We start from the raw sequence: 12,552 nt of genomic DNA, 5'->3' as shown, positions 1-12,552 counted from the left end.
TCTCATAGGAAACAAAGTTGGAAATGGGATGTTTAGTGGTGCACAATCTAACACATTTCCTGTGAGCAATAGGAAGGTCAAGGTCATTAGCAGCAGAGGTATCAATTTCAATAGAATCAGGGACATCATTGGGAGCCAAGTTACCTGAGTGGGTATGATCCTCCCCCGAGGAGTTTGATGGCACTGGAGGTACAACTTCTAGATTCTCCATAGCTCTTGAATTTGGTTGGCCTTTGCGACGACGAAAGAAGACACGAAAAGGCGGAGGATTAGGAAGAGAAGGGAGCTGAACCAGTTTCTCCTCATGCCTACACTCCCCCTGAGGAGAAACAGGAAAGAATGGCTCATCCTCAAAGAAAGAAACATCCATGGAGACATAGAATTTTCGAGAAACATGATCAAAACAACGGTATCCCTTTTGAGTGAAGGACTAACCAAGGAATATGCAAGGAATAGCACGAGAATCCAATTTCCCACGGGTGGGAGACAGATTTTGGACAAAGCACCGACAACCAAATACACGAGGAGGAATGGGAAGAAGGGGGGCCTTAGGAAAGAGAAGCTGATGTGGGAATTTGTACTCTAACCAACGAGAGGGCATACGGTTAATGAGGTAGGTAGAACAAAGAACAACCTCAAGCCAAAAACGTTTGGGGACATTCATATGGTGTAGTAAACCCCGAGCCACTTCAAGGAGATGTTGGTTCTTCCGTTCAGCCACATCATTTTGTTGTGGTGTTCGGGCACAAGAGCTACGGTGAAGTGAACCACGCGAAAAAAAGAACCCCGTGAGATCACTATGAAAAAACTCTTTCGCATTGTCTGACTGAAAAATTTGGATTTCAGTCTGAAATTGAGTGAAGACCATCTGCTAAAAATCTTGGATAATTTTTGGTACTTCCTCCCTGGTTCGCATAGGATATACCCAAGTATATCTAGAATAATCATCATTTAGGGTAATAAAATACTTGTGACCACTCTCAGATGGTAAAGTAACAGGGCCCCATACATCAGAATGAACAATGTGAAAAGAAAATTCAGATTTATTATTTTTTGAAAGAAAATGAGTTCTACACTGCTTACTCATCTGACAAGTTTGACAAGAGAAATCTGAAACGGACATTGACTTAAACAACTCTGGAAACACCACTTTCAAAGACTCAAAAGATAAATGACCAAGACGACAATGCCATAAATAAACTTGACTCTTACAGGACTGACTCTTAGACTCTGTGACTTGAAGACCAGCCTTATTCTCCAGCATGTAAAGTCCATCAACCATACATCCTCTACCAATCGTCCTCCTCGAGGCCAGATCCTGGATCACGCAGTAAGAAGGGAAAAAGGTCACTGAGCAGTTTAAGGAATTAGTAATATTACTAATAGAGAACAAATTAATGGGAAATTTTGGAACATGTAGGACATCAGAGAGGATAAGGCTAAGGGGAAGAGAGATGGTTCCTTGACCAGCTAGTCTCACCTTGTCTCTTCCAGAAAGAAGGTGATAGGTTTGAAAGTAAGAGGACGTACCAGTCATGTGTTTTGACACTCCAAAATCAATGATCCATGGAGAGTCAAGGGTGTGAGAAGCAACATGGAAAGTTGTGGCAGAGTTACCTGACGTTGATGCAAATGAGGTTGAGGGAGGAGCATCCATCTGACGAATTGCTCTACCATAGAGCTCTAAATGGTCACGGAAGGAATTCATAATATCCTCCCTTGGGTCAGATCCAGAGAGATGTGTCTAAGTCACAGTAGGGATGGAGGGTTGATTCTCCCGAGTAGCCATGTTGGCCATGTTGTATTTCTTTGTACCTTGCTGTTCAGACCTTTTATTCACATCTGAACCTTGCTTCTTATTCAGATCTTGAGCCCATTTTGGTTTCCCATGAAGATCCCAACAAGCATCTCTGGAGTGTCGGGGTTTCTGGCAATGAGTGCACCACAATTTGTCCTTATCTTCTGTTTTTTTCTGGAGATCTCCTTTCCTGGAAGAAGATCCCACACTAGTAGAGACACCCCCTTTTGCTGCCAACACAAATGCATCCCCACCAGGGTTGTTCATCAAATTCTTTCTACTCTCTTCAGATTGTACAAGAGCATAAACTTCCTGAACTGATGGAAGATCCTTAGAACTGAGAATCTGGACTCTGATAGATTCATACATAGGATTCAGACCATGTAAGAAGGCAAACACTCTTTGCTGGGAGACAAGTTTCTTGTACAGTTTTGCATCCTCATCACACTTCCAATCCACAATCTAGTAATGGTCCAACTCCTTCCAGACGGAAGTCAAGTCAGAGTAATATACTGATAAACACCTCTCCCCCTGTCTACAAGTAGACGATTCTGCCTGCAGCTGATAGATCTTGGCATAGTGTCGCAGTTCTGAATATGTAGATTTTGCTTGTTCCCAGACCTCATGTGCAGTTTCAGCCCACATGAAATTCTTCCTTATTTGAGGTTGCATGGAGACTAAGAGCCAAGACGTAACCATACTATTCTCCTGATTCCATCTATCATATTCAGCACTCCCAGAGTGTGGTTCTTTAATTCTCCCATTAATATTGCCTATCTTCCCCCTTGCAGTGATGTATAACTTGATCCCTCTTGACCACTCTAGGTAATTTAAACCATCAAGAGGGACAACAGCCATAGGAAAGGATAGGTCACCACCCCCACTCTTTCCATTCAGCATTGAAGAAACTCCAGATGTGGCTGAATCTTCACCACTCATGATTTCAGGTTTAAAAAATAGCACCCAAAGAAGGAGCACTGCCTCGCAGAGTTGTTACAGAAGGCACTAAGCACTTCCTGACCTTCAGTCCACTAAAAAGACTGCTATTGCAGCACACAAACAAGTCTGTATGACCTACGGTTTTACAGGGATCCGAAAAGACAAACACTGTTGTTGCAGCACATAAACAGGTCTGTATGACCTATGGATTTACAGAGATCATACGACCCCACAACAGAATGGAAGGAGCAAGGTGAAGTTCACCACAGACCTAATCGGCAGACCTGGTACAGTGCCAACTTCAGGGCAGCCGAACAGTCAATGAGAGCAAAGTAAAAGAAAGAGCTACTTCAGTCCATCAACAGGGTAGCCAAACAGCAGTAACACAAAAAGGAACACTTCAGTCAAATACTAGGGCATCAACAGTCCAACAAAAAAAAAGCTTCAGTCGAATACCAGGGCACCCAAACAGCAGATGAACAGTAGATAATACCTTCTTGAACATCAGATGATAGCCTCTCTATAAACCATAACTTTTTTTCTGCGCTGGAAGATGAAAAGTCAGGCAGGCTTCTACTCGCTTAAGGTCGAACAGCAGATGGATACAGCTGGGAGATGAAGAGACTGACTGCTCGACTTTGGAAGATGAACAAATCATATTTGCTCGACATCACCCTTCAGGCCTGGACGACTTGCTATGATACCATGTTGAACAAGAGAAGAGAAAGAGAGGAGAGGCGAGAGGACTGAGAGCCCAAAAGAATCCTGTAGGCGTGTGCAGTATGTTATTATTTCTACTAGGATGGTCGTACAACATAAAAATGATGAAATTACAAAAGTACCCTTGTGGTACTAAACATATGTGTACAACAACATCTGTCAACAGATTCATTTCACTACCTGGCATATTCGAAGTTGTTTAGACTTCTAGTTGGTTATGCAGCATTGCAGCAACAGTTGGAGTTGGACTGTGTGTGAAACAAACCTGACTGGACAGCTCTCCCTCTTCTATTCAGTTCTGCCATGAAAATAAAACCCTAAAAAGACAGCACTCTTCTTCTAATAAAAAGAGTGATAATGTGTGATAGGTTCTATTGTAGTAACAAAAACTAACCAAAAAAAACCATTTGCAGCAAAAGAAAAGTAAAAAACAATATAAAAATATTAAAGGATCAATGTATTAAGGGATGTATTAATGTGTCTTGCATCTAGTCTAGGTATGCGCCTTGGAGTTAAGCACCTGCTTAGTCGCCTAGGCATGTGCCTTATACAAATTTTGCATGGTGTCTAGGCGTGCGATGTTGAAAACCGCATAGTCACCTAGGCGTTGCCTTGACAACTATGACATAAATTAATGATATGTTAATCATTTCTTTGAATTATTTGTTTTAATTTAGATAATATTAATCTTTAAAAATATGGACTACTTAAATAGTTTATACTTATTTATTGATATATCCGTGAATAAAACAATAGAGTATCAGATTGATATAAAATGAGGTATGGAAAAAAATATCAAAAATACAGAATATTTTGGCTAGGAATGAGCCAACCAAATTAATTGTTTTATTTATTTTTAATTGAAGGCTGAAGTGTTGTAGCTGAAGCAGTAGAAGAGAGGAGAAAACCAAGAGATGCTGAGAATGTTGAACTGTACTCACCCAGTCGACAGTACTGTTATTTATATTAAAGTACAATACAATGTTACATGAAATGACTGGGATGCCCCTGATTAGAGATGGGACACCCAGACAACTTAAAACACTAAACAGACTTAGGCCCATTAACACAGGCCCAATACATAACAACTTAAACTCAAATACAGGCTAATAAGAACTCTTAACAGCCGAACCATCAATACATTCTAAACCTTCAACCTAACACTCCCCCTCAAGCTAAGCATGGATGTCAAACATGTTTAGCTTGCCAAGAAGGTCCATGGACTTTGCTGTAGCCAACCCTTTAGTCAATACATCTGCAAGTTGCATCTCAGATGGAGTATAAGGAATGCAGAGTTCTCCCGAGACTATTCTCTCTCTAACAAAATGTCGATCAATCTCAATATGTTTTGTCTTGTCATGTTGCACGGGGTTATTTACAATGTTGATGGCAGCCTTGTTGTCACAATACAGTCTGAGAGGACCCTCAGCTTTAATGCCAAGCTCATTAAGAAGGGTCCTGAGCCATAGGAGTTCAGCAACCCCGTGAGCCATAGCTCGATATTCTGCTTCCGCACTTGATCTAGCAACTACATTCTGCTTCTTACTGTGCCATGTGACCAGGTTCCCTCCCACAAATGTACAATACCCTGAATTTGATTTTCTGTCTCCAACAGAACCAGCCCAATCTGCATTAGTATAAGCTTCAATTTCAATTCTATTGTTTTTCCTTAATAGAATTCCCTTTCCTGGGCAAGTCTTCAAGTACCTAAGAATCCTTTCAATTGCTTTCATATGAGGGACCTTTGGAGAGTGCATGAATTGACTGACAACATGTACAGCATAAGCAATATCTGGCCGAGTAAGAGATAAGTATATCAGCTTCCCTACCAGTTTTTGGTATCTCTCTCTATCACAGTAGTCCTCCCCTACTAATTCTTGTAGGCCATGATTCTGTTCTATTGGAGTATCTACTGGCCTACACCCCATCATGCATGTTTCCTCTAGGAGATCAAGAACATACTTCCGCTGACATATGTAGATTCCTTCTCTTGACTTAGCAACTTCAATCCCAAGAAAATATTTCAAATGGCCCAAGTCTTTGATCTCAAATTCCGAAGCTAAAAACTCCTTCAGTCTTTTTATCTCTTCCAAGTCATTCCCAGTAATCACCATATCATCCACATAAACAATGAGTGTTGTAAGTTTGCTATCCTGTCTTCTTATGAACAAGGTATGATCTGCACCGCTCTGAGTGTACCCCACTTTCTTCATAGCCCCACAAAGCCTCTCAAACCATGCACGAGGAGACTGCTTCAAACCATATAATGCTTTCCTCAGTTTACACACCTTTCTCCCAAAGTCATAGCCCGGTGGAGGTTCCATAAATACCTCTTCATGAAGATCACCATTTAGGAAGGCATTCTTCACATCCAGCTAATGAAGTTCCCATGAAAAATTTGTTGCTAGTGACAATAGAACCCGAATTGTGTTGAGTTTTGCTACTGGGGCAAATGTTTCTTTGTAGTCAATTCCCTCTTTTTGAGTAAACCCCTTTGCCACAAGTCTGCCCTTGTACCTTTCAATGGACCCGTCTTCCCTGCGCTTTACAGTAAACACCCACTTGCACCCAACAGTGCCCTTCCTCTCTGGCAGATCCACTAATTCCCAAGTTCTTGCTTTCATTAGGACTTTCATCTCTTCATTCATAGCTTCTTTCCACCTTGGATCAGACACTGCCTCTAAGTACCTAGAAGGAACACGTACAAAGGAAAGAACAGACACAAAGGAGTGATAGGTAGGAGATAAATGTGAGTAAGAAACAAAATCAGCAATGGGGTGCAGAGTGGTACAAGAATGGATAAGCTTACGGAGAGCAATAGGAAGATCCAAATCAGAAGTATGTAAGTCAGAATTACCTCGGATTGCAGAGACAGATTGATTTGAGTCCAACTGGTTGTTGTCATGAGGTTGAGGGCCCTTTTTTCTTCTGTTGTATGTGAGTATCTCTTTATGTTGCCTACTGGAGCCTTCAGGGACATCTGCAGCATCAGGAGAAGTAACCAGCACAGTGGGAGCCTCACTAGGTTGACCCGGAATGCCACAACTAGGAGTAGCAGAAGAGGATGGAAGGCCCGAGGCAGATAGAGGAACAAAAAAGGAGGGAGAATGAGAATCCTCTTCCATCCCACTAGTCCCTCCCTGAAGAGGATTCTGAGAAGACTGAAAATAGGGTTGAGACTCAAAAAAGACCACATCTCTTGTGACATACTTTCTCTTGGAGACAGGATCATAACACTTGTACCCCTTCTGTGTAGGAGAGTACCCCAAAAATATTCCCTTCGTAGCCTTACGATCCAGCTTAGTCTTCTTTGGATCCTTCACATGTATGAAACATATACAGCCAAAGACCCGTGGAGGGAGAGGAAAGTCTAGAAGAGTGGGACACAAGACAGAGAAAGGGGTTTTCATACCCAATACCTTAGATGGCATCCGATTTATCAGATATGATGCAATAAGTACAGCTTGAGACCAGCATTGCTTGGGAACTTTGTGCTGGAATAGTAAGGCTCGAGCTGTCTCCAGTAGATGTCTATTCTTGCGCTCAGCAACCCCATTCTGCTGAGGGGTATGAGCACAGGATGATTGATGTAACATGCCAGCATCTTCCATGAATAAGTTCAAAGATTTTTCAAAATATTCAGCAGCATTATTTGACCGGAATTGCTTAATCTTCTTATCAAATTGTGTTTCAATCATCTTGCAAAAAGCCATAGTTATCCATGGTACTTCATCCTGTCCTTTTAATAGATAGATCCATGTGCATCGAGAATAGTGGTCAATAAAACTGATAAAGTAACGGAAGCCATCAATGGAAACAATGGGTGAAGGGCCCCAAACATCAGAATGAACCAAGTCAAAAGGAGCTCGAATTTCATTACTGGAAACTGGATAAATAGTTCTACATTGTTTTGACATTTGACATACTTCACAAATTAAAGTCTGACTTGAAACACCCTTAAACAATTCAGGAAACAACATTTCTAATGAAGAGAAAGACAAATGACCTAGCCTAGCATGCCACAGATGCAACCTAGCTATTGACTCCACACTCTCCGGACTACTGATAGCAGATGCTTGTAAGGCTGAACCGATGTCTGCATCAAAATAGTAGAGGCCTCCATACTCATGACCACTCCCAATCGTTCTCCTCGTCAATCTGTCCTGAAAGACACAATGAGTAGGAAAAAAAAGGTTATACTACAGTTCAAATTTTTGGTCAATTTTGAAACAGACAAAAGATTTGAGGTAAGACTGGGAACATGTAGAACTGATTTAAGAGAGAGGTCCTTGCTTAGGTCAACCACCCCCTTTCCAGAGATGGTGGAGAAAGACCCGTCAGCAACTCTCATCTTATCCTGACCAGACAACAAATTATATGAAGAGAATAAGGAGGACATATGTGTCATGTGGTCAGTTGCACCGGAATCAATAACCCAAGAAGTAGAGTCAATAGTGCTAGTTGCAGTAAAGGCAGAGACTGTACCTGATCTGGCAAGAGAGCTGGAAGCAAAAGAATTATTCCTTAGACGGGCTAATGCCTGGCTAAGGACCTCTACCTCACTAGCAGTGAAGCCCAAAGCACCAGCTCCAGAGGAATCAACAACTTGCCCCATAGGAGAAGAAGACACTGTTGGTATATTCTGTGAGTTGTCACCATTGTTGTTGGTGACAAGATTCCCACTTGCCACATGACCTTTCTGTTGTTTCTTGTCCTTTCTCAATGCAACTGGTTCAGGTGAGGATACAAGACCCAACACTTTTCTTTTACATGTCTCTCACCACCACAATGAGTGCACTTAAGGTGCTTCTTGTCTAGATGTCTGTTTCCCTTAGTGGAGACTAGGGTTGAATGTTCTCCAAATTGTTCAGTTGGTTGAGTCTGAGAGTCAACTTGCATCTCCTTTCTCCTGACTTCTTCATTCCTCACCAGATAATACACATGGTGCAACTCGGGCAATTCATCTCTCCCTAGAATTTGTGACCTTATACCCTCATACACTGGGTCCAGGCCAGCCAAGAACTTAAAGGCTCTGCTCTCTTCAATCTGCTTATCATGTCTCTCCTTGTCCCTGGCATTTTCCCAATCCAATATCAGGTGATGGTCAAGCTCTTCCCAAAGGCCTTCCAGGGTTGCAAAGTATGTTGCAACTGTCATATCCCCTTGCCTTAAGGCCGCAATGTCTTGATTCAATCTGTAGATTCTAGCATTGTTTTTTTTCTGTCCATAGGTCTTAGATACTTTTTCCCAAATCTTGGCTGCTGTAGGAAAGTGATGAACAGTCCTGGCAATCCGAGGAGTCATAGAGGCAAGCAACCAGGACATAACTGTGGCATTCTCCTTGCGCCACACAGCATACTCAGCACTGCCAACCTCAGGTTCCTTCTTGTTCCCATCTAAGTAGCCTGTGAGATCACGGGAAGTAATAAAAAGCATTGCAGACACGGACCACTCCTTGAAGTTGTACTCATCCAGCAGCACACTTGTAATCTGCAAGCTGTGCAGATTAGGGTTTTCCAGATTTGAAGACCTTGCAGCAGGTCTGTTGTCCCTAGAAGAAACCTCTCCGGATACTGAAGACATCTTGGCTACAGCCTCTGTGTAGATGGCACTGTTTAAGACTAGCTGAAGTGATCACAGTGCTGAAAGAGAGACTAGTTGCAGAGTTGAAGAAGGTTCTGACAGCTCGCAACACTGTTTCAGACTTGCCGAGACTGTCACAGCTCTGAAGCAGTTCAGTTACAGCAGCAAATGAGGTGTTCTGGGCTGGTAACCGACCTGAAACTAAGGGCTCTCCACCACTGTGCTATGCAGACTTCACTTGAGTTTTGAGTACTGCAACTGTAAAGAGTGTTCTCCCCCTTACGGCTACTGTTAGGACTGCTGAAATCAGTCCTCAACTAGGTCTGTCTTATACAGACCTCTCTTAGTAGCTGAATAGCTACTATCTACTAGAAACAGTCTAGTAGGACATCTGCATCTGGGTCTTACTTCCCTTGCGCCCTACAACCAAGGGAAACTCTAGGTTCGAACCTTGTTTTGTTCTCCTACAACCCTAGGGTTTCACAGCAGCAACCCAGAAAGGAAAAAAAAAAAAGGAAAAGAAAGACAGCAAGAGAGAAGAGATGGCGTCGGCTGTAACCAGGAAGGTGCTTAATGCTCTGATACCATGAAGGCTGAAGTACTGTAGCTGAAGCAGTAGAAGAGAGGAGAAGACCAAGAGATGCTGAGAATGTCGAACTGTACTCACCCAGTCGACAGTACTGTTATTTATATTAAAGTACAGTACAATGTTACATGAAATGACTGGGATGCCCATGATTAGAGATGGGACACCCAAACAACTTAAAACACTAAACAGACTTAGGCCCATTAACACAGGCCCAGTACATAACAACTTAAACTCAAATACAGGCTAATAAGAACTCTTAACAGCCGAACCATCAATACATACAAAACCTTCAACCTAACATTAATGTCGTTAAACATATCTATTCTTATACTAATATTTGCATTTAATTTTTTTGCATTAAATAAGATTTATAATATAACAAATATATCATTGTAGACATTTCAATTAATACCAATTAAATTCCTTAAGTCCTCTTGCAATTAATGACAATTGAGTTGCTAATGTCTTTTGGTTACTTTTATCTTTTAAAAATTCAAAAAAAAACAAAAAAAATTAGAGGGGTATAGGAGAGCAGAGAGGGGCTGCTGAGCTATACATACATAATTGCCTGAATTTACCATATATGTTGTATGTGTATCTTCTACTTCTTTCCTTTGACTTCTCATTCCAATTGCCTACTGAGGTATCCACATATTATTTGGTAGGTAGCTGTTCAAAATATTAATATCAGTGAAGGGCTGCAAGGTCTGATAGCTCCAGCAATACTGCCACGGACATTCTTAAGTCTGCAGGTAGGGCATTCTAGAAATCCTTCTTGATTTTTGAGTTTGTTGCCATATTACTACATATTTAGTGAATTAGTGTGACTATCTGGGCCAATCCACCTTGGCAGTTCTCAACTGCTGGGCAATATGATTTCTTTTTTGTTGACTGGCCCAGAGATGAATAATTTTCAGTGATATTTATCATAGAATAATATACTAAAATAACTGATTTGTAGAAAGAATGTTTAATAAAGTGAACTCTCCAGAAACATTGATGATGATAGCTCTGACAATCATATGATGCTTGTTTTCAGATATTGCAGTTCATCCGGGCTTTTAAAGCCCAAGTTCCTGTGACAAGCCAAGAAAGGTACATTTTTCTTTCTTTTCTGCCAGGCAAGAGGGTATGTATGTACTTAGAATTGTACATTTTTTTTCCTATGAGATAGATCTTGAAGTCAGGATGGGTTTTTTAAATCTAAAATTATACTTGATTTTCCTATGAGTTAGATGTTAAATGGTATCACAAAGAAGTTTTGCCACTTAACTTTGGCTTTTAAGGCAATTTTGCTTAGGTTATCTCATGGAGCAAGGGCTGCATACTGGCCCCATGGATTGCTTATTTTCTGAATGAGATTAGTGGCATCCTCTTCTCCTTGTCTCTTGTTCAAGTTGGATGGTTCACTGGGTAGCTTAATGCAACTTCTGCTTGCATAGTCAAGGCAGGTGCAAGAAGGGTTTTTCCTAGAACAATAGCTTGTTGCCTGCTTAAATGTTTGCTTTTGTGGAACAGGGCCTCAAATTATCTTTTTTATATTCTTGTATATCGTATAATGCATACCATCTTTTCTACTTAATAAATTACAAATAATTTATTTCTAAAAAAAAAAAGAAGATAGATATGAAGAGTCAAAATCAATTGATTGCAGGCAGTCAGTTGGGGGACTATATTATCTTTCATATTTGGATCATGAAATGCTAGTGGGTCGTGCTGTTGGAGGGGGAGGCGTATTTGTGTTCACCAGAGCTCAACTGCTTATGTGATATGCTTCTTAATTTCTTGAGGCAGTATGTAGTTGAAAGTTGAAACAATGAACTGTGTGAAATCCAAAAATCAAAGAGAATGCTAGCCGACCCAATCAAATTTCTAATTTGGCATGGTATGGATTGACATGTAAAACATGTTAATTATATCTTCCATGGTTTTAGATGGCTTATAAAACCCTATTATAATTATATCCGTCCAATTTTTTTGGCATACAAGGGCCATTCATGACCAAGTTACATTATCGGTTTCCTGACATGTTATTTGCACCATGATCTTGCTCGTCTTGTTTGCAGTGCAAATTTGAACCTGAAACAAATTTTGCACCTAATTCAGTTTTGCTTCTGTTTGTTGGTTTGTATTATTTGCACTCCTACTTTACTTCCCCAAAACAAACAAGACAGCCAAATCTGAAGCAAAAGTAACCTAGAATTTACACTCAAAGCTATTTGAACCCCCATGCATTACAACCTGAACCTTAAACATCCCGGGCAAACCAAATGAGGGAGAGTTAGAAGCTATCATTCTTGGCTTGGACTAGCCTGCAATTTTTTTGGGCCCAGGCCTATATTTTTGTGCAGGCTTGGGTTGACATGCATTGGGCCCACAATTTTGGGCTGTTCTTGACCCAACACTTCAAGCCAAACCCACGAACTATATATTCTAACTATGATACTAGAAAAACTTGTAACCACTCAACTTGTATGTAAAAAGTAGTAACTAATCAAGTGTGATATCTCAAAGGGCGGGGGTTGGTCAAAACCATTTCCGTATCATGTCTTTCTGGCATCATGGTTTTTCCCTATATATTTGATATGTTATAGACACAGTTTATTTTATTTTATATAAAACTTCAATTTATATTATACATGTTGATGTGTATTACAATGTTATGACCAATTCACATATAAGAATTATTATCCTAAGCAAAGTTTTATATGGATAAAGGCAAGTCCATTCAAATTCCTACGCAATGTGGGACTTGGGACAACACTGACACTATTGAGTTGTGAGTGTTGTCTTAAGTCCTACACTACTTAGGATGCCTTCATCTATAAAAGGATAGGACTTTGCCTATGATTCGCGATTTGGTGATAGGAATATGATCATCAATCAACTTTGAAAGTTTAATGCCTGATTTGACTTACAATTC

The 12,552-nt window shown here is 40.7% G+C and overlaps 1 protein-coding gene across 3 annotated transcripts in view; it reads left to right on the top strand.

The window, feature by feature from the left end:
• LOC104585792 (Plastid-lipid associated protein PAP / fibrillin family protein) overlaps positions 1–11,590 on the top strand; it is a 57,723-nt gene extending 46,133 nt beyond the window's left edge. For 2 of the 3 annotated variants that reach the window (XM_088896227.1, XM_010242792.2), the window contains 3 exons: positions 10,295–10,381; positions 10,669–10,724; positions 11,284–11,590. In XM_088896227.1, coding sequence (XP_088752353.1) covers positions 10,295–10,381; positions 10,669–10,724; positions 11,284–11,398 — 258 coding nt within the window. In that variant the 3' untranslated portion in view covers positions 11,399–11,590. Of the gene's footprint in view, positions 1–10,294; positions 10,382–10,668; positions 10,725–10,929; positions 11,103–11,283 lie in introns of those variants that run through there. The other variant, XM_088896226.1, reaches the window with a different exon arrangement.
• The last annotated feature ends 962 nt before the right edge of the window (positions 11,591–12,552 follow it).

The sequence above is a fragment of the Nelumbo nucifera genome, chromosome 1, assembly GCF_055504915.1.
Source record: "Nelumbo nucifera cultivar China Antique chromosome 1, China Antique-T2T, whole genome shotgun sequence".
In the NCBI taxonomy this organism is placed as follows: Eukaryota; Viridiplantae; Streptophyta; class Magnoliopsida; order Proteales; family Nelumbonaceae; genus Nelumbo; species Nelumbo nucifera.
The sequence above is the reverse complement of the archived record's forward strand: the minus strand, read 5'-3'. Positions and strand labels throughout refer to the sequence as shown.